Below are 22,740 nucleotides of genomic sequence, written 5' to 3' on the forward strand. Positions count from 1 at the left end.
CCCCCTTAAAATTAAGAGAAAAAAATGTAAAAGTGTAGAGTAACAATCAAGTCTCATCATTTCGTCTTATTCCCCTTAAACTGACTGACTTTTAGATAATCTTGAGGCTGAAATGGATCCAGCGCATGATGTGAATTTCGGATAAATAACAATGTGAAATTGAAAACTTCAATTTAAAATATGAAAACAGATAAAATTGACGTTTTGGGTTTTCCCTTAATCAACAAAACAGGATGAATGAAACACTACAGACGAATGAGATAATGTGGTAGGGGAATTGTTAAGATGAATAAACAATGGGGAGGAAATGTATGCTCCTTTGTAAGGAAGCACGAATTAAAATAGAACAATAGATATTTATAAATAAATGTGTGCAATTAATTAAGTGAAAAGAGGGGAGGCGGGGAGGAACTGTGTAATGCAGTATAGAAAATGAAATTTAATAACGTGTAGACTATTGAAAAAAAATACAATGGAATTGGAAATAAATACAAAATATAAGGGATGTAGGTATTAGTATGATCATTAGTGGCAGTAGCAGCAGCAGAAGTACTTTTAGAACCTGTCGCCCACCACTTCAATGGGTCCAGTCATCGAGGATTGCACGACATCCAAATTGCCGTCCTTCGGTTCTGTCACACCACTAAACAACATAGGAAATATATAGAGGCAGAACTGATACTAAAACTGAACACCATTTCACCTTACGGCATAAACTTGAGACGGGACCTCATTTAAATATTATAATACCTTTATCTCTTGCCCCCGACTCCCCCGGTCATCCGTCGTCTTTTCCTTAAATATACCAGTATAATTACTACTATTACTACTACTCCTACTACTACTACTACTACTACTACTACTACTACTACTACTACTACTACTACTACTACTACTACTACTACTACTATGTACTACTGCTACTGCTGCTACTGCTACTGCTACCAATAATTATACTAATACCTACATCCCATATATTTTGTATTTATTTCCAATTCCATTGTATTTATTTTCCAACACGTTATTATATTTCACTTTCTATACTGCATTACACAGTTTCTCCCCGCCTCCCCTCTTTTTACGTGATTAATTGCTCACCTTTTATAAATACCTATTGTTCTATTTCTAATGAGCTTTCGACACCATATGTAGAACCAAGTTGTTATCAATCCTTGGCTCATTCTTGGACAAATATCACGTGACGCTCATAAGATACCTATTATAAAATACTACATTACAATTTGAATCCGGCAGTGAATTAACATCAATATAAAATTCAATTGGAACCCCTCAAGAAGACAGCTTTAATCCAATACGCTTCAACAGTCGTAACGTCACTTCCCTCGTAATGACGCATGGTAACTTAGTAACTGGCTCTAAACTATCGGAACAATGGCGGACGCCCTTATGAAATAGTTCTCCGACGAGCATAAAAGCGTATCCAGAGGGGGAAAAAAACATTATACATTTGATCATGTTTTGACTTTTACACATTCTGATCACAAGACATATGAAAAGTTCTAGCCTGCATGAAGAATAAAAAATACCGATTTTCTTTGTTTAGACCCACGATGGCCGCCGTTGCTGGGCGACGTGACATCAGACTATTGAATCCAATTCTATGCACATAGCTTCCTCGAATCGGCCATGAAAGATCTAAGACCAAAATTACCACCAATAAAGAAAATCACTCGTGAATTGATATACGCAGATGATACAGACTTAATCTTGGAATCAGAACAGCATGCAAAAATATACACGCCAATAATATCAATTACCCTAGAAGCATGGAATCTAAAATTGAATCAATCCAAAACAGAATATACAAAAATCAACAGAAATTTAAATGAATGGAAGAGTGTATGTAAACTAGGCAATTTGATCAACGAAAATAAAGACATCAGAAAACGAAAGCAGCTGGCCACCAATGCATTGAACCAACTCCAACATTTATGGAATAGAAATAACATAATCAGTGAGAATAAACGAATACAGATTTACGAAGCACTGATTATTCCGATATTGAAATATAATTGTAAAACCTGGGGCCTCACAAAAAAAGAACTTAGAAAATCTCGATTCATACCTACGCAAACAAATACGTCTCGAAATCGGAATCTACTAGTGCGGGGCGGTCATTGGCAAGCTTAAGGACCACGGTCCTACGGTCCCTGGGAAATGAAAACCGCAAGGACCGGTCCTAGGACCGGCGGTCCTTTTCGACATTGAACATTCCTGAGAGACCGTTTTGACCTTTGGGACCATGGGATCGTTCATTCTTGAACCGTTAAAGACCGCTACACGATGAAAACCGTGGTCTACAGGAGTAAAACACACGGAGTAGTCACACTCATTTCAAATTGTAACCTAATTAGAGAAGAGGGGTGATGCCTTCTTTATTTGCTCACAGTACTTCATTGTTACTTCGATAATTTAGCGTGAATAAAATTTGAAATTTATCCCCGTTAACGGAGATAATGGAATCACCCAAGGCGTTGATCGAGTTGTTCGTGGCGTTTATACACACACGCAACTCCTACCCCCCCTACCCCCCCCCCCCCCCCCCCCACACACACACACATGAAAGGGCAGCGAGCATTGAAGAGTAAGAGAGAGACGTGAAGTTATAATAAGAGGGGGTGGATGCGGTAATAAGTAATAAGTAATAAGTGGGGTCGATGGTGACTTTTCGCCAGATCTAACAAACCCAGCTACCCATTCACTGCTGAGTAGACAGGGATTCAGAAAAAACTCGACTGCACCCGGGATCGATCTCTGGCCCTTTGCGTATAAAGAGAGTGCTCTATCAACTGAGCTATCGGGGTCCCCAAATATTCTATTGGACCTTTTAAAAATACAGACGTTATAACTGTTTTTTTGGAAGGAAGAAACTAATGAAACTCATATTACTTGATTAGTAAAAACACCAAACGAAATTTTAATATTATTGTATTATTTTAAATGACAACAATGCGATAGAAAGGAGTGGCGACAAGAGATGGACAAAAGAAAACAAAAAATCAGACTTGCAACTTGCTAGGTTCGACACACACACACACACACACACACACACACACACACACACACATCTTTAGTAGTCACATACATTTCAAACAATAACCCATTAGAGAAGAGGGGTCATGCCTTCATCATAGATCATTGTCATTGCGATCATTATGGTGTAGTAAATTTTGAAATTTACCCCGTATAATGGAATCGTCCAAGGCGTGCGCCTCCTGTTCCCCCCATCTCACAAACGAAAGGGCGGTTTGCGGAGTGGAGGGAGGTGGTCGTCTGCCTCTATGGTCGTCTGTGTCGTTTAGTGTATGGCAAAGGGGGGTGGGTGCGATTAATTAAGTGGGATGGGTGGTGATTGGTGGAAGATAGGCAAAGGACCGAGGCAACGAATCGCTGGGGAAGTAGTATGGCGCGAGACCGTTGAAAGGTGATAAGAAGTGAGGACCGCCGGCGGTCTTCCTCTTTGGGACCGGACCACGGTTCACAGCTAAAAGACCGTGGGACCGGTCCTCGGTCCGGTCCTCAGCGCGACACTAGAATCTACTGCCCAGAGACAATTACAAATACTGATCTCTATGAAAAAAAAAAGCAGGGTCCAACGCCCGAGTACAATAATAAAAGAACTGCAATGGAGGCTATTTGTTCACATCTTACACCGAGAAGATAGCATCATATCCCAAAACGCAATGACAGAATATTTCCTTCATGGCAACAAATATGTAGGGAGACCTCCAACATCAATAGTAAGTACCTTGAACCAGGATCTCTCTACATATCAGACATTTCTGGATTCAGATAAGGCCGAATTAATCCCTGAAGAACTAAGAAATATTGCAGTGCCCTCCGTACAAAAGTCATAACAAGATCTTGACAACCTCAAAACTCTTGCCCAGGACCGTGATCAATGGAAACGATTAAAACATGGATGGAGAGAGCAGATATGCTTGTCGACTATGACTGAATAACACAATTCTCAGCAAGCGTCATTCGGACTGTGAGGCTTACCACAACAACAACAACAACAACTACTACTACTACTACTACTACTACTACTACTACTACTACTACTACTACTACTACTACTACTACCACTACTACTACTACTATACTACTACTACTACTACTACTACTACTACTACTACTACTACTACTACTACTACTACTACTTCTACTACTACTACTACTACTACTACTACTACTACTACTACTACTACTACTACTACTACTACTACTACCCTAGAAAGAGGAGCTACTTTAGCTCTCTTCTTTCTAGGCTACTACTATTGTTCTATTTTAATTCGTGCTTCCTTACAAAGGAGCATACTATTTCCTCCCCATCAATGTTTTTGTTTATTCATCTTAACAATGCGACTACCACATTATCCCATTCGTCTGTAGTGTTTCATTCATCTTGTTTTGTTGATAAAGGGGAAACTAAACGTCCATTTTATCTGTTTACGTATATTAAATTGAAGCTTAAATTCAATTTCACATTGTTATTTATTTCTTCGAGTAGAAACATTTAAATTACCCAGATGTCAATTTGGGGGATATCAACCCGAATCGTCATTCCTTAAAAAAAGAAATAGTCGTGTATACAGTTTAACTAGGTGAGTAGCGTTTAATAACAATTTTTATTCTGAGACAATACACTATTGTTGATTTTAGTATTTTAAATCAAATGGCGGATCTTCGCAGGTGAAGTAGGATAAAGTTGGCGGATTTTTGGCATAAATTTGGTGGAGTTTTTACAAAGGTACCACGTACCTGGCAATACTGCAAACGAGGCTAGAAAGTTGAAAGATTCGTTTTGTGGAGATTGATTACCCTAGTTGTTAGTAGACGGCCATTTTGCATTTGAAGTAAAAACTTATATCCTTTGTCACGTAAATCATTTTTGGATTTTAAAATGAGTTCCGGCAGTTCAAAAGACAGCAGAGTATACGTTGGAAATCTACCACCAGACATAAGAACAAGGGACATCGAAGATCTGTTTTATAAATATGGGAACATCAAATTCATCGATCTGAAAAACCGAAAGGGACCTCCATTTGCATTCATTGAATTTGAAGATTTCAGGTAAGCTAATGTTTTGTGTAATATTTGTCAAGTGCAGTGGCAGTGGATGTAATATCATGTTACATTTACCGTTATGATGCTGTATTTGAACTAATCCTTATCAATGGACTAAAATGACCTCTGCCAGCTGCCCTCATCAAAGTCAAAGAGCAAGGCAGGTCACCAGCAGTCCTTTGTTGGTCCTTGTACTTGTAATTGTAATGTCCTTGAGCCAAAATCAAAACCTAACTGAACTGTCACACTCCATGGCCATGACGCATAAAAAACTAGAACATTCTGGGGATGTAGTAGGAGCTTTCGGAAGGCCTCCCAAAAACAAGAATACTGGGTATGTAGGAGGAGCTTTCGGAAGGCCTCCCGTGATGATATCGCACTGAGTCTGAATCATTCTGAAGTTACTTGATCTTTGATTCAACTTCAACTAAAAATACTAAAAACCAATCACTGCCACTGTCACCATCTGTTCAGGCTATCTATTCTATTAGAATTAGGCCCTAGGTTGTCTGATTCCAGCCTACAGTACAGACATGTGCCGATTAGCCATTGGAAAAGCGAAGCGCCAATTTGAGTTAAAATTTGAATAACACACTTTCACATAATTTAGGTAGTTGCATGAAAATTTGAGATTGCAGCAATTGTTTTCAAAATAGTCTCATGCTATTCTGCAAGAAATACACTTTTCAATGGTACCAAAATTATGACAATGTGACAATTAGAACCAAAGTTACGGGATTATTAGTCCGCAAAAGTGGACCAAAATACTTAATATAATTTAAGAGGAAAAAAGAAACTAAAACTGTGACCAGAGAGCAACCGAAAAGCGGGGGAAATGGAAAATCACGGTTATTTGGGGTGGAATACATATAAAACCATATATCAAAATGATCGCAAAGGAAAGACGAAGCAAATTTTAAAAAAATTAAATGATTATTATGCAATATTATGCAACGTCATGCAATTACATAACCCTAGAAAATGAAAAAAAAAGACGCGAGGAACGGATAATAACTTTAAAAACAGATTTGAGGGTGGTCTTCTTCCAGAGCATGCTTACAATACTATGGCTATGATTAATTTTGAACACAAAAATTGTTAAAACAAGAGGAAAGGAGCGTAAACGTATGAATTTAGACACTAAAGTTGTGTCCTTGGGGAAGGCACTTAATATTTGGCATTGGCAAATGAGCAACAGACGAAAGATGACTGGTATTCGGAGAGAAGAAAAAAAAAACAAAAAAACAATGAACAGGGCTAGAAATAAAGTTGAACAAGTGTCAGTAAATGCAACTTGCAAATGTACTGCCCAATGTTTTTGCATCCTTGGACAAGACATTTGGGCACCAACAGTACTCGGGAGAAACAAGCTTGCCGCTTTATATATGCAAACATGGTCAGTGATAAAAATGCAAAATTAAAAACAAGAACTACATAAGAGTGGTAGAGAAAACTTAACCTGAAAATGCAAAATTGAATATTACGTAACATATTACATAATAACAAACAATAAGCCGATAAATACCGACACTTTGCAAACTTTCTGCAACATAGGCATGTCATATATCAAACTGAACATCTCGAAGAGATGTATCATATGACTAACTATTAAACTACATTAAAATTGAAATGAACTTTAGAAAATTTGATAATTGCTTTGCATTCAACATCACTAAGAGAACAGATTAAAGGGTACTCACGTACTGACTCGCTTAAATCCATAAGATGGCTGATATGTGGCAAAAGACAGAAGACAACAAAATCTAGGCACTCTGGGTTGTTGGCTGCATGGAATGTAGACACAGGCAATATCCAGGTAATGATACTGAATAAATACATCGAAGTCCAAGCAATGATACAGAAGTAGTTGGGGGAGACTGACGATCGAATTCATGTTGTTACTTCAATTTCATATTTAAAATACAAGGCAGATTATTGGAGCTGGAGGAGGCAGTCGACGGGAGTTGGAGGTGGCAGACAATCAAATTCATGTCGTTATTTCAGTCTCATATTTAAAAATACAAGACAGACGACTGGAGTTAGAGGCGGCAGACGACTGGAGTTGGAGGTGGCAGACAATCAAATTCATGTTGTTATTTCAATTTCATATTTAAAAATACAAGGCGGATTATTGGAGCTGGAGGAGGCAGATGACGGGAGTTGGAGGTGGCAGACAATCAAATTCATGTTGTTATTTCAATCTCATATTTAGAAATACAAGGCAGATTATTGGAGCTGGAGGCGGCAGACGACGGGAGTTGGAGGTGGCAGACAATCAAATTCATGTTGTTATTACAATTTCATATATTCAAAAATACAAGGCAGATTATAGGAGCTGGAGGTGGCAGACAATCAAATTCATGTTGTTATTTCAATCTCATATTTAAAAATACAAGACAGACGACTGGAGTTCGAGACGGCAGACGACTGGAGTTGGAGGTGGCAGACAATCAAATTCATGTTGTTATTTCAATCTCATATTTAAAAATACAAGACAGACGACTGGAGTTCGAGGCGGCAGACGACTGGAGTTGGAGGTGGCAGACAATCAAATTCATGTTGTTATGTCAATTTCATATTTAAAAATACAAGGCAGATTATTGGAGCTGGAGGAGGCAGACAATCAAATTCATGTTGTTATTTCAATCTCATATTTAAAAATACAAGACAGACGACAGGAGTTAGAGGCGGCAGACGACGGGAGTTGGAGGTGGCAGACAATCAAATTCATGTTGTTATTTCAATTTCATATATAAAAATACAAGGCAGATTATTGGAGCTGGAGGAGGCAGACGACTGGAGTTGGAGGTGGCAGACAATCAAATTCATGTTGTTATTTCAATCTCATATTTAAAAATACAAGACAGACGACTGGAGTTCGAGGCGGCAGACGACGGGAGTTGGAGGTGGCAGACAATCAAATTCATATTGTTATTTCAATTTCATATTTAAAAATACAAGGCAGGAAATGAAACATGAAAATGTGGTGTCATAATGAACGTCTGACTCTGAAAACAAAAAAAGTACTTCGATTATGATTAAATCAACAAAATTAAAAGTTATATAATAATTTTTGTTGTGGTAAAGAGTAAAGTAATGAATGAAATATACTTGAATTGGCTCTATCATGCTATTCTGTATTATTTGTATTGAAATTAACCACATTAAATTAAACCAACACACTTAACCTGCAGAACAAACAAAAATAAAAGATAAAAAATAATATCAGTGGAACATAATTTTTAGTTGTCCGGTATCATCCCAGTTAAAAAGTCATTTCAGTTTCAACATTCATTCATAAAATAAAACTAAAATTATGGATGGGACTATTTTCAGTCTTTTTACAGCAATTATTTAGCTTGAAATTATTTATACAAGTCACAAAAGCAAACGCAGTCGATAGTTTACAGACTGCACTGTACACAGGAGACTCGGGGATACATCGAGAGGCAATCCTGGTTGGCCGTCGCCAACTTCATGAACACGCATCGTATTTAAAGTCACTAAAAGACGCTTTCGCCAGCATCAATCACCACCAAAATTCACACAAATAGAGAAAAATGGTTGGCGAATAATATAACATTAATTAAAAATAGGTAATATAATGAAAAATGTATTTAAAATGAAGTTAAAACTTACCAAATTTTCAAACAGCTGGCATCTGAACAAAGAATGAACGGATTAAAAATCTGAAAACGCCGCCTGATGCGCTGGCTTCTCCTCTTTAAAATGAGACAGGAAGTGACGAAATTAGTGCACAGGAAGCGATTCCACGGCAATGGAAGTAAAACTATGTTCACCGGTAAACACAATTTTCACTCCAGAGCCGTAACATCGATATCGGGGCTCGATCAGCGGCTCAGCCACGGGCGATGCGACTACCTACATAATTACTGTTAGTTACTGTTTACATTATTTTAAGTCTTTTAATGTGATTGCACTCTCATCACACAATGATTAATATGAATACACTTCCACTGCACTTGCAAGTTGTCTCCCATTTCTGTTGTAATGTTGGTTTAAAATTATAAATTGTCTTTGAAAGACTGTCTTTCCCACTAATAAAAGCAATTAAATCAGTTAACTCCATCCTTACGTCTTCTCACGATTCTGAAGAATTCTTTGTACAATTACAAGGCTAGGAAGGATTTTTCTTTCTATCAAGATGATGAATAGTCACTTTATCTTTATCTTTTATTGCAGAGATGCTGAAGATGCAATTAGCAGCAGGGATGGGTACAATTATGATGGTTACACATTGCGTGTGGAGTTTCCAAGAGGAAATGGATCCATGTTTGGTGGAAGAGGTGGTGGTGGCTTTGGTGGCAGAGGCATGCGTGGTGGTGGTTTCGGAGGTAGAGGGGGACCGCCCTCAAAACGAACGGAACACAGGGTTCTGGTTTCAGGTAAAACAATTAATTTCACCTGCATTTTTAACTAGACCTATGTCCCTTGAATGAACATATGTGACCCTCAGCTCTGTATTATGCCAGGATTACAGAGAAAATCATTTAACTCAAAATGTCTGCCAGATATCAGTGACAATAGTCAATATCATTGACTTTAACAGTAACCCGTATAATATAGGCGATTTGCCCGAAAAATGGAAGTCACTCGTCAATGGTCACAAGCAGGGCTGGCGGAGTCGGTTATTTTTAAACCGACTCCAGCCTTGAAACCGACTCCGACTCCGACTCCTCAAGCATAGTATTAATAGGTAATAATATGCAACCAACACTCGCAGCTACTTTTAGCTTTTCCCCAGTATATGTATTATAACAATACAAGCCGCTTCATATTTGATATTGCATCATTAAAAGTACAAGCTCTTCATCATTTTTTGGCTACAGACTGATTAGCTCATTTCGAATAAACACATTATGATCATCACTGGGTGGGGTTCCTACCTCCCATAGCGGGCAGGGAGGTACTTGCTATGTCTTCTATCCCCTCTTATCTGTTTTTCAATTGCTTTCTGTCTTTGTCTTGGAATGAGATTGCTTGCTTTTGTCCTGACTTTGTCGGAGTCCTTGGCTGAGAGGGAAACAGTCGAATGTATAGTTATAGTTTTGGGAGATGATATTTTTTTCCTTGTAAATCATCTCTCTGTTATGCATTGTATTATGTTTAGTTTACATATTATATTATAATGATTTGTAAACATTTGAGTGTATTCCTCTTAGTTGGGGCCTGTGCTTGCGTCTGGATGAGACTTTTAGGTGATCTCAGACAAAGCACTTTAATAGAATGCCCTTGGAATCTACATCTGTTTCCTATTTGAACCAAGTCCCCTTTCTCTTACTTTTTCTTTTGTGCTTTAATTCTAATCCCATTTTCTTCCTTTTCACTGGCACTGATATGACCTTAATGTGTTGCAAGTGCCGTAAAACCCTTAAAAACAAAAACAAACAATGATCATCATGTAATTTTTTTCAAATTCTATAGGCCTGGATACTATATATATCTAGTATCTAAAATATTACACATTGAATGATATAAAAATGCAATGTCTGAAAGTGGTAAGGAGTCGGAGTCGAGACTTCTAAAACCGACTCCGACTCCACCCTCAAACAACCGACTCGCCAGCCCTGGCCACAAGAATAGATCACTTTGTATTTTAAATTTGTGATTGATACAAAAACACATTTTCTAAAAGTTGAATATTTTATCTATAGTTTAAAAAAGCAAAAAATTCTTTTTTAAATTGATATTGCTGATCATCACTGAAACCCAAACCCAACAGGACTCAAGTCACCTAGCTTCAGGAATTACCTTTGTCCACTGATTCATCTGTGTGTGAAACGAGTGCCTCAACTACAAAATTGATTTTCTCAAAACTTGGTTTTTACACTTTAACGTAATTCAAACGATCATATCTTGGCAAGGAGCAATGCACTTTTTATCGAATTATCAGGCTGAAAATAAGCTATCCTTGGGTACAATGAACTTTAAACTGGAAAACCTCAACATCATACTATTCATGTCAGTGGGTCACATATGAAAGTTGGTGTACATTTAATGGAAATTAATCTATATCCTATTTACCCAAATTTTCACTTTCAATTGAATTTTCTTCTTTTATTTCTTTAAATAAAGATGTCTGTTGCGTCTTTTCCTGAAACTGATAAATTAGATATGAAATTTAGAAATATTATGCAATTTATAGCTGCCAATAAAAGAATTTTTGTTTGTTGCTCATGCAGTTCTGATTTACATGGGTTGGTAGGCAATACCTGACAGGTATCTCTTTTTTTCTCTCTTTAAAAAAAAGATTATCTTTATTTCTTTGTCCTCTAATCAGGTCTTCCACCAAGTGGCAGCTGGCAGGACTTAAAGGATCACATGAGAGAGGCTGGTGATGTTTGTTATGCTGACACCTTCAAGGATGGTACTGGTGTTGTCGAGTTCATGAGAAAAGAAGACATGAAGTATGCAGTTAGAAAACTAGATGATTCCAAATTTAGGTCACATGAGGTATGTTTGTTTTTTGTTTGTTTGTTTGACCTCCCATGGTGGGTGGAGAGGCCACTCTTGTCGTGTCTTCTACCCCCTCACCCCCTTTCATCTGTTTGACCTTTCCATGTTGTTCTGGAATGCTTTTTTTTTTTTTTTCTCATGGCCTTGTGAGGGCTTGTTTTGTTTTTTCTTCTCTTAAATCATCTTTCTATTATATTATTATTCTAGCTTTGAGTTGTGAATAATATACTTAGCAGCATTTTGTACCTTTTAGGTTGTGTTAAAATAGGTACATTGATGGACTGATCGTGGAATCTTCTATTCCCTATTTGGATCGTCTTCTCTGTCTTACTTTTTCTTCGGTGCTTTTAGCTTTATATCTACAACTGATCCTTTTTCATCTTCCATTTTACTGGTGATGATGAAATTACCAAAAAGTGGTGCAAGCGCTGTAAAATCTCCCGAAACCATGAATGTGAGATATAAAAAAACACAATGCAGCTTTTTTCAATAAAAAAAAGTATGATCACTTTGGAAAATAACTGAAAATCATACAGCATGCATGAGGTTATGATATTAGTACATGATGATGGGTCAGGTGGCTGTGATGGTATTGATGCATGCAAGTCATAAACCATTGGAAAATTGGCTAACATTTAAGCAGGGATATTGGATGAATACAAAATAAAGTGAATTTTAATGTGGCATTTCATGGCATGAAAAGTTTACAATGAGGATAATGAAGATTGACATGCCATGATTCCAGAGGCATTTTGGCATCCTTTTTACTGCAAACAACTATATTTTCTCAAATCTCTCACAACAGGAGTTACAGGTACTTCAATTTCTTTAAAAGCACATTTGAAAAGGATAGTTGGCAATAAAATTCTTTACTTGTCTAAACAGGCCTGTAAATCTTCCGTCTATTGTCGGATTTCCGACAGTACGATTTTGCTCTATAAGTGCTAAAAAAAATTGTAAAAAAGATAATAGTAAAAATAAAATTCGTAACGTCAAAGAACAGAACCAATAAAAAAGAAAATAAAAGACTTTTATTTCGTTCCTTGAAAAAATTAGATTTTATTCCGTTTCAAATGCCGACTTAAAAAAAAAAAAACAACAAAAAAATTAATTTTTATTTGTCGCATCAAAGACAAAAGCTATAATTATAATATTATCATGCCACCGGTTCTCATATCGTTTTCTCTATATTTTATTGGTTCCGTCGCGATGTGGTGAGACGGAAAAAAAATAATGCAAAATAATTATTTTCCTTTGAAATATATATTCTTCGAAAGCTCTCGCACCACCTCCTCCACCTCCTCCTCTTCTTCTTCTTCTTCTTTTTCTTCTTCTTCTTTTTCTTCTTCTTCTTCTTTTTCTTCTTCTTTTTCTTCTTCTTCTTCTTCTTCTTCTTCTTCTTCTTCTTCTTCTTCTTTTTCTTCTTCTTCTTCTTCTTCTTCTTCTTCTTCTTCTATGAGAATTAATCCAAACAAACGAAAGAATCAGCGTAAACATTTAACACAAACAGGAGCGAAGATACACATCCTTCAAAAGGATAGGAATTGTTCTCTTCGTTTCATTTTACAACTAACTCAGACCTGGTCCCTCAAATAATCGGGATTTTTTTTTTTTTGGTACGATAAAATAAGGACCTCGTTATAAATAAGTAGGGGAAAGTGACATGATTTGACTAGTCAATTGACGTGTCATGTCTGTGTTGTGTCTATATTTTTGTCCTGTTGTGTCTATTTTCTCGTATTCAGAAAGTTCTGACAATTTTTTCACCAACCATTTACAGGCCTGTCTAAAGTAAAACTTTTAATATATAATGACAGATAAATTCACTGAAGTCTTAGATTTTAAAGGGTTCTCGACCCTGCTGCGGACTTTCTTTTTTTTTTTTTTTTTAACGCTATTTAAAACTTTGTTGAAAAAAATAGAAATCTATGAAACCTCTTCAAATTAAACACGATGATATTGTTCATTTCTGTTATGTTTACATGAAGTATGATTAATGACTGTACAGGACTGCCAACTATATGCCAAAAAAGCATATTTATATGCTTTATTTCAGTTTTGTAAGATTGTATGCTTTTTCTGTCAGATTGTACGCTTTTTCGTGAGAATCAACTCTTAACATTACAAAGAAGTTCTTGAGACCATGCAATGTGCACTTTTGCAAAGGCAATTACTTTGCTAAACTCCGCAATTGTATCTAAATTTGATTAATAAAATGATCAACTCTAGGCACTTTTTAAATTATTTTTTTATTATTATTTTTTTCATCATGTAAAATTTGCCAGACATAAATATGTTTCTTGGTATCAAAATGTAGATAAATTGTTCCTCTATCTGATACAATAAAATTATGAAAATCCCACAAATAGAGATGACACAATTTTATTTTTTTTTATTTTTTTTTTTTTTGTGATGTGTGGTAAATTTTCCGGCAGTTATCTCCCTGTCCTTGGTACTTGGGATTAAACTTCCTGAGATTGGGCTGTCAAGCAATGGGTTAAAAAGCAGGATGAACACTTTAACGTATGTGTATGAGGCAAAGACCATACCTCTGTGTCATGCTCCTGTACAACTTATCTGTTTGGGGATTAAACTTTTATCAATTTTTAAAAAATGTTCATATCATATTCTGTATTCTTTTTTTTTCTCTGTAGGGAGAGACAGCATATTTGCGTGTGAAAGAAGACAACCCAAGAGATTTCTCTCCAGGCAGTCGTAGTCCAACTCCACGTCGGTCACGAGGCAGCCCAAGATATTCTCCAATCCGGAACAGGGACCGTTCCTATTCACGTTCCCCATACCATTAAATATCAAACTGATCATGTGGAATATTTGATATTTGTCATTTTTCACCAATTTCATTGATAGTCAGATTTTTAAGTGTAATAACTGAATGACAAATTGTTTTTTTTTTTTTGGGATTAGAAATGCTTCAATAATTATGAAAGTATGGCATTGTATTAAAGTTTAATTTTTTAAATCATTAACGTTTTTTTTTAACTTAAAATTTCTGTGAATTAATCATTATCCGTTTCTCTGATATTGATGGTTACCAAATTATCCTTTTTCCAGAAAAAAAGACTCCTCTCTTGCCTCCAAAAGAACTTGATTCCAGTGGCAAACAGGGGCTAAAAGGGATGAAGAGGAGGGGATAAAATCATCTATCATCCAGTCTTCTATGTGCTATTGTTGGAGATGGATATCCGCGTTGGAATTTGCATATTTCGGTATGCTACTTGAGGGATGGATGGATTAGAAACTTTTTAAATGGGAGGGTAAGGGTCAGAGTTTTGATCCATTTTTTAAATTGTTTTCATCAATGAGAAATTTTTGGGGGAACAAATTCTTACATGGCATTTTTTGATCAGATGATTAGAATTGAATCATTATATAGACCTTTAAAATGTTTGCTGTATAATATTTTGAACAAAATCTGAATTCTCTGAGATTGATATCTATCTCTTTTTTTTTATTTTTTTTGGAAAGTGATTTTCATTTTCTGTCCGTTTTAATCATTCAATGCAACAAAAATCAGTTTGTTGTGAATTTTACCACCATGTTTGTTTTTTAAAAAAATAAAATTATGAAACCAGCATAGTTTCAATTGCTCATACAGAAGTCTTGCGCTTATGTTATGCTCTTATCACATTTTGTCTATCTCATTGACTGGATCATTATTGTTAATCAATTTTCCCCCTTTCCTTCCCCTTTTTTTTTCATATAGTCACAATCATTTTTGGATAAGGATTGGATATGGATAAGGAAAGGAAAGGAGAGAGGGATTGGATGGAATTGGAAATATAGGATTTTGTTGGAGTTGGGATGGAGGCAGAGTCCAATTTTTCTTTTTTCATTTTTTTGATTGGACCTGCTTTGCATTTCGTTGGACGGAGTGAGAAAGTTTAGGACAAAAGGTCATGGAAAGAGGAATGGATTGAGGCTGTACTATTTAGGAATTGGGATCAGCAGATGGAGTAATGGAAAATCATTATGGAAATATAAATAGTCCTTTGGATAACATTGTGGTGATAGAAATGTCAAGGACTACAGATTGGAATGTGTGGAAAGGTTATATCTAGGATGTTGGACATTTGAGGTCAATTTTGGTTCATCAGTAGGAATTGAAGGGAAGTTTCCATTGCTCTATTACTAAAGCCTCCCAATTCTTGAAGGACTGGAAATATTTAGTCTCATTAAAAAAAAAAGTTATAGTGATTTCTAATCATATAACGGTAAATAAAAAGTTCACAATATTTTTTTATTTTTTTTATATACATTTGAGAGCTGGATTTCTGGGAAAGGATTGCTTTCTTCGCTCATTCCCTCACCTCGGGTTGGATGGAATGAATATTAGTAGGATTGCTCACTTCTGGATGGATCATATCTTCTTGTCTTTCTCTTCCCATTAACTCTAAACTGATTGCAGGACATCTTTTCTAGGCCACTTCTCTCTTTTCTCTTTTGCGTAGGAGGATGGAGTTAATTTGGATCACCTGTCTGATTGTAAGTATTGTGGTAAGTATACGTCATTGTCTTAACACATTGAAATTCCATCTTACAATCATCAATATTTTATTAAAATGTTTTAATGGTTTTAATGTCAAAATTATTTTTCTGATCCTATCAGGTAAACTTGAATAATAGTCCAGATCTATTCCATCAACAAGGCTATTGGTTTCTTTTTAATTAGCTTTTTTTTAAAAAAAAAAAAATACTTAATGCAGTTACGTGTATTTGAATTTTACAGTGTCAGCTAAACTAAAATTGGGTGTACACTTTTATGTTCTCACTTCATATTGTTTTTATTCTCATTGCTGCATCGTCTCACTATGATCCAGACATTTTTTGGAATAAATCTGATGGAAAGTTAATAATGTGTTGTCAATTTTGTTGTAATTCTAGCAGTGGACGGGGAAATGGCTTCTGGGCTGATGGATTTGACATGGTTCACACCCTGGCTATATCGTCGGTCCTGTTTGTGATTAACCATCGCAATTTGGTTTTATGTCGGGGATATAGGTGATCCTGTCATTTGACTTTTGGGTTAAAATTATGCAATTTTGAATGAATACAACATTATTGTAATTTATAAAAAACCACTTGGTCTCAAATAATTGTAATTCTAACCGTTTTCATGGAACTGAGTTTACCCCGACCTAATACCATTTTGAAATGTCACATATTTTTTTTTTCAAAGGATGGGGGTCAGCACAGCAGACTATTGATAGGTAGCTACTTGTAGTCGTCTATCGCTGCTTCCTTTCCTGTGGCTTTACGGGATGGGGTTCCTGACCTCCCATAGTGGGCAAGGAGGTACTTGCTAAGTCTTCTGTACCCCTATCTATTTTCTAATTGCCTTCTGTCTTTGTCTTGGATTGAGATTACTTAGTTTTGTCCTGGCTGTGAGGGGAACAGTCGAATATGTATGGTTTTGGGAGATGATATTTGTTTCATTGTAAATCATCTCTCTGTTATGTCTGTTGATTTTTTCATATTTTACATTTGAGTTTATAGTCTGCTCTTGGAATCTACATCTGTTCCCTATTTGTATCATTTTCCTTTTATCTTATTTTTTCAAGTCCTTTTAATTGTACATCTAGTGTTTTTACTATCCAATTTTCATCCTTTTTACTGGCGCTGATATGACCTAAATGTGTTGCAAATGCCGTAAAACCCTTAATAACAAAAACAATTTCATGTGGTTTTACTATTTCTATCCTTGTCATGTCAATGTCAATGATAAAAATTCACAACCTTAACACATAACTCCTGGGTGGGGTCCTTTGAGTTCCCGTGGTGGACAGGAGGTCACTGGTTGCGTCTTCTTCTATCCCCTGTATCTGTTTTCCATTCGGCGTTCTGTCTTTGACTTGGAATGGGATTGCTTGGTTTTGTCCTGGCTCTTGTTGGAGTCCTTAGCTGAGGGGCAGTGATGCCAAAATTCCGGTGAGGTAAATTTGTTCCAAGGGTACTGCCACTACTACTACAACCACCATCACCATATCATCACTATCACTACCATCAGTACGATTAATCGTATTTTAGTACGATTTTTGGACCCCGAATACTCGGATACGATTTTCGTGGATTTAATACGATTCTTTAAAAGATATGTGATGTGAATGATACATTTGATGCATTGATACACGTGTCGTAGACCTACTGTTGACCGTGTTTCTGAATGAATGATGCATCACATTTAATACTATAGTTATCATTTCAGTTGCTTATATGATGCCTGTTTTCACCAATATTTTTCTCATACATTTTTGAGGATTTGCATAGAATTATGCATATAAGCTTGTTTTATACTTTAAATAGTCTCAGACCACATTTAAACTTTTGCCACTTATTAAATAGAAAATTCTAAGTGAAAATTTAATTGAACCAACATCTTTGACTTTGAAGCTTTCAATTTAAAACTGTATTGCTAATTAACTTAAACATAAATGGGCTATTTCCCTTTATAATAACTAAATTACTCTATTTTGATTTATAAAATTTATAATGATCTTTTTTTTCTCTATTATTTTGTACGAGTCTTGAATTGCAAAGTGGGCAGCTTTAGGAGCGGTATTTGGTTCAAAATGAATTTTTTAGAACCATTTTAGGAGTATTTAACTTGTCTCTGATTATTACATACTTTGCGAAATTCCTATCATTTGACCAAAGTAATAGTATTAGTAGTATATAGAAGTAATAGTAGTAGTAGGAGTAGTAATAGTGAATGCTCAAAAAAAAACAAAAAAAAAAAAAAAGAGAGAGAGATGTTATTTGATAACATATATGGAAAATATCTTGCTACTGTTGCAAATTGTCATCTACTGAATTGAAGACCATTCTCCCAGATATTTTATCTCAAAACTTTCTCATAACTGATGTACTGGGCTAGCAGATATCACCATCACAACTTCATTTGGTACATCAGCATCTCTTACATCAACATCATGACATCACCACTTCTACAACTGCCGTCACAGCATTGTCACGGCCACAACCACCACCACATCACTTCTACCACCACCGCCACCACAGCTTCATCATCATCACCACCACTGACACTAGCATCAATACTACCAACATGTTAAGGGTCTTGTGGTCATTTCTTTGAGTGTTTCGAAAGCAATTTCCTTTGATATTGCAATTTCTGAGCCTTATGATAATTTTAAATGGCCATTTCATTAAGTTTTAGTTTCTCGATAACTCGATAATTTTGTAATCACTAGAGATTGCTTGAATGATGAAGATCAGAGTTTATTTTGATTTGGGATTGATGTTAGCTTTTATATAAATTTTTGTAAGAAAATCACACAGACACATACTGTGGAAAAGAACACTTACGTATACTGGCGAACTCGGTGCTGCACACGCCGTAAATCCCTGTAAAACAAACAAAACAATGATTCCAGTACCGGACTCTCACAGTATTGGGCCCCAGTTTCTCACAATACATCTGGTCAACTCATGCTGAGGAAGATGACAAAAATCAGGAATTGCAGTGTATGTAGATACACTGCGAGGCATAAGAATAAGAGGAATGTTCTTTGGACCGAAAATGAAAATCCTAATACTAATATCCTTCAAAAATTTCAAGCCGGGTTGCCCCTCAACTGACATTCAGTTTCGCATCTTTTTTTTTTTTAAATTGTTTCCAAAAAATTGGCAATTTTGGGTAATTTGCCAAAATTTGCGGATCACCCTGATATTTGCGGCCCTAAATAATGCAGATGACAGAGCAGTACTACAATCACTACCATTAGGTTTTGGAGCTTTACTATACCATTTGGCATTGTGTTTATATCATAATAATATAATTCTAATCGGTTATCTATTTAGGACTATACAATATGTAAACACAATGCCAAATATCATCTCAATTCTCTTTTCTTGTGTGCGGAAATTCCTCTTTCGGCATTGAACTTCCTCTGAGTGGTGTATGAAATCCATGAGAGCCAAATTTATAGTTGGCGTCTGTGGCGAGTTGTGTGTTAATTTTGTGGGATCGAGTCCAACCGATAGCTCAATGGTCTGGATTCGAACTAGTATGCGCGCTATGCTATGGCTCTCGTTACCAGCTGCGCCACTCAACCTATACCACAAACGGCTCAGGTTTAATCTAGGGGTGATTAAGAATTGCCTTAGGGTCCCTTATGACTTAATTGTATTAATAACAAGTGAGTCAAGACAATAGTAACGCCCAATACAATATTAACAATTCTATACATAAAGTTTAATTGGATTGTTACAGGAAAAGATAGAGAAAATAAGTGTTTAGTTTGTATCAGGAAGAATGGCTCTCATTGAGTGGATCTAATCTATTATCTATTTATTTATTTACTTTAATATAATCATATGTGTCGGTATGTGATTCATTTGAAAATGGTATAAGCCCGTTTGGCTTATCTTTACCCTACCGGCTTGCTTGATTGAGGCAAATGTATCATCAGCTAGTTCCAGGGTTGGCTCCTGCTTGCAGGGTTTTCTGGACTTCACAACAGTGTGTTGTGTTGTAGTTATGGACTGACAGGAAGGTTCTGGTGTCGGCGATGACTGACATCAGGGACTGGGTGCCTTCAAGGATTGGGTACGGAGTAAAGATGGTTGATAGCCACGGATGCTGACAGCCAAAGACAAGGACCTTCAATTAAGAGTTAAAACAACAAGGTCTTAGAGCCAATAGAGTTTGTCTTTCGCCACCGGATCGTCCTTGAGCGACACATCAAAATAGCTTTTATTTGCCGACAAAGGCAATGAGAAGCAGTAACTCCATGATGGTAGTTATTACATTTGTATCAAACATCAGCTGACAGTCGAGCTATCTTACATGATGAGAATTTAACAGGGTTGTGTCCCTGGTATTTCTTAATTTATTTTTATTAATTATAATTGAGGTTATGATGTGTGGCCGGCGATTGGCGGTAGAGTACAGACATTTAAGCAATATACATATTGAATATAAATGAAATAATAGCATAGATCATAAACAAATGTTAACTATAGTATAATATAGATATAGTTTTGTACAGGTATTCCAACTTACGAACATCCATGGAATAGCACAATTAAAATAGATACACAAACTATAATAGTAATGCTAGATTAAGCATTGAATTCACAGTAATATCTCGTTCCACTTTGAATGTTAACCAATAATTCACTTTACCTTCAACCGAGAGAAGTTTTACAAGTTTTAAATTGGAGGGATAGCTCTTCTTTCTTGGGAGTCTTAGCGTGTGTGTGATTCAATTCAGAGATGAATTTGATTTTGTGAAATAAAGTGACGCTTGGAATTATGGGAATAGTCAATCAGAAGAATGTTCCTGATATTCAGATGCTTTGGTAAGAAGGAATTACGGAGAGCTAGAACCTTAATTGCAATTTTAGCTACTCTTGAACGAGACAAGAACCTCAGGGCATATGCACGTTGGAGTCTTGTTTGGAAAGGGTAATTAGCAGGAGGTATGGATACAATACTCTCCCGACGGATTATCACCTTGTCGTGGTGGGAGGGCTTGCGTATCTCGAACCTCGGACCTCTAATAAGAGAAAAAAGGAGAGAGATCAGACGAAGAGTAATCCACCGGCCCTCCAGGAATGGGGGTTGAGCGTAGGGTTAACAACCCACCTCATAAAAAGCAAACTGTTACAGAAACAGAAACCAGACGTAAATCCACAACCGGCGGCAGCAGAGAAGCGGACCAGAATACTGGCTTCATGACGGTAGGAGGTCAAAGCCGAAAGGACGCCCCCGACCAGATTGCAGATCTATTGTCACCAAAACGCAAGCTCAATGTCTCGTGCTGGAATGTTAGGACCCTATATCAAACAGGAAAACTGGCGCGAGATGTTGAACTACAAGATCGATTTGCTAGGCATATCAGAGGCAAGATGGACAGGAGCTGGGAAGCGCCAACTCTCAAATGGCGACCTGATCATTTGGTCAGGACGAAAGGATGACCAACACAGAGAAGGTGTTGCCCTCTTGATAGCCAAGCAAAACAACAAGTCACTATTGGAATGGAAACCGATAAGTGAAAGACTTTTATACACAAGACACAACTCAAAATACACCAAGCTATCAATCCTCACATGCTACGCACCTACAGAGGATTCAGATGAAGAAAACAAAGAAGAATTTTACGATATTCTAAGAATGGCCGTTGAAAACATTCCAAGACATGATATGCTCATGATAATCGGAGACCTTAATGCTAGAGTTGGCAATACACAAACAAATCAGTCCGTTGGAAAGGAGGGCATAGGGTTAATGAACAACAATGGAAGCAGACTGGCAGAATTTTGTGAAGAACACAACTTCATTATTGGTGGAACTTTCTTCCCACACAAAAACATCCACAAATTGACATGGAAATCACCAGATGGGAAAACAGAAAGTCAGATAGACCATATAATTATAAACAGAAAATGGAAGAGCAGCCTAAACGATGTCAGAGTCAGACGATTGGCAGACATTGGAAGTGACCACCATCTTGTCACAGCCAAAATCTCTACTAAATTGATGAAAACAAAAATAGCAAAACAGAAGGAGAAACGTTTCAACACAGATAAATTGAAAATCCCAGATATCCAAAACAATTTCAATATCTCAGTCAGAAACAAATTCAGTGCAATACAAGATATTACAAACATGACAATCCAAGATTTCAACCACGTCATGCAGGAAAGTGCCACTGAACACTTAGGACACAATAAATCCAATACAGAGAATTGGATATCAGCAAGGTCATGGGAGCTCATTAACCAAAGAAAATCAATCAAACTAAATCTCCTGAATGCTAAATCCCCCCGACTGAAAGAAAGGCTATCCAGTGAATACTCATTGAAGGATAAAGAAGTGAAAAAATCCACAAGGAAAGACAAAAGAGATTTTGCAGAAAATTTAGCAACTGAAGCAGAAAATGCAGCTGTAAGACACGACACACAAACACTATACAAAATCACAAAAAAGCTCTCGGGAAACAGAAGTTATGTTCAAGAGAAACCATTAAAATCCCAAGATGGTAGTGTCATCACAGACGAAAAGGAGAAAATTGAAAGATGGAGAGAATATTTCGCAAACCTTCTGAACAGACCAGACCCATCTTCTTACACAGATATCCCAGAAGCAGAAATGGACGTAGAGGTTAATCTTGGTCCAATCACTGAGCATGA

At 36.6% G+C, this 22,740-nt stretch overlaps 1 protein-coding gene across 3 annotated transcripts; it reads left to right on the forward strand.

Annotated features, from left to right (window-relative positions):
• The first annotated feature begins 4,798 nt into the window (after nucleotides 1–4,798).
• Nucleotides 4,799–16,439, forward strand: LOC144968818 (serine/arginine-rich splicing factor 1B-like). Of its 3 annotated transcripts, none has more exons than XR_013644655.1 (5): nucleotides 4,799–5,097; nucleotides 9,295–9,497; nucleotides 11,393–11,565; nucleotides 14,223–14,843; nucleotides 15,293–16,439. XR_013644655.1 is itself a non-coding variant. In XM_078907526.1 (4 exons), exons 1-4 carry the CDS (start codon nucleotides 4,928–4,930, stop codon nucleotides 14,373–14,375), a joined length of 699 nt encoding a protein of 232 aa, XP_078763652.1. In that variant the 5' UTR covers nucleotides 4,799–4,927; the 3' UTR covers nucleotides 14,376–16,439. The 3 variants fall into 3 exon arrangements, 1 of the variants encoding a protein (XP_078763652.1); XR_013644656.1 differs by having other exon boundaries at nucleotides 14,223–14,795; XM_078907526.1 differs by having other exon boundaries at nucleotides 14,223–16,439.
• Nucleotides 16,440–22,740: the final 6,301 nt, after the last annotated feature.

This window comes from Berghia stephanieae, chromosome 3, assembly GCF_034508935.2.
Source record: "Berghia stephanieae isolate SIO BIC M18660-M18661 chromosome 3, UCSD_Bste_1.3, whole genome shotgun sequence".
In the NCBI taxonomy this organism is placed as follows: domain Eukaryota; kingdom Metazoa; phylum Mollusca; class Gastropoda; order Nudibranchia; family Aeolidiidae; genus Berghia; species Berghia stephanieae.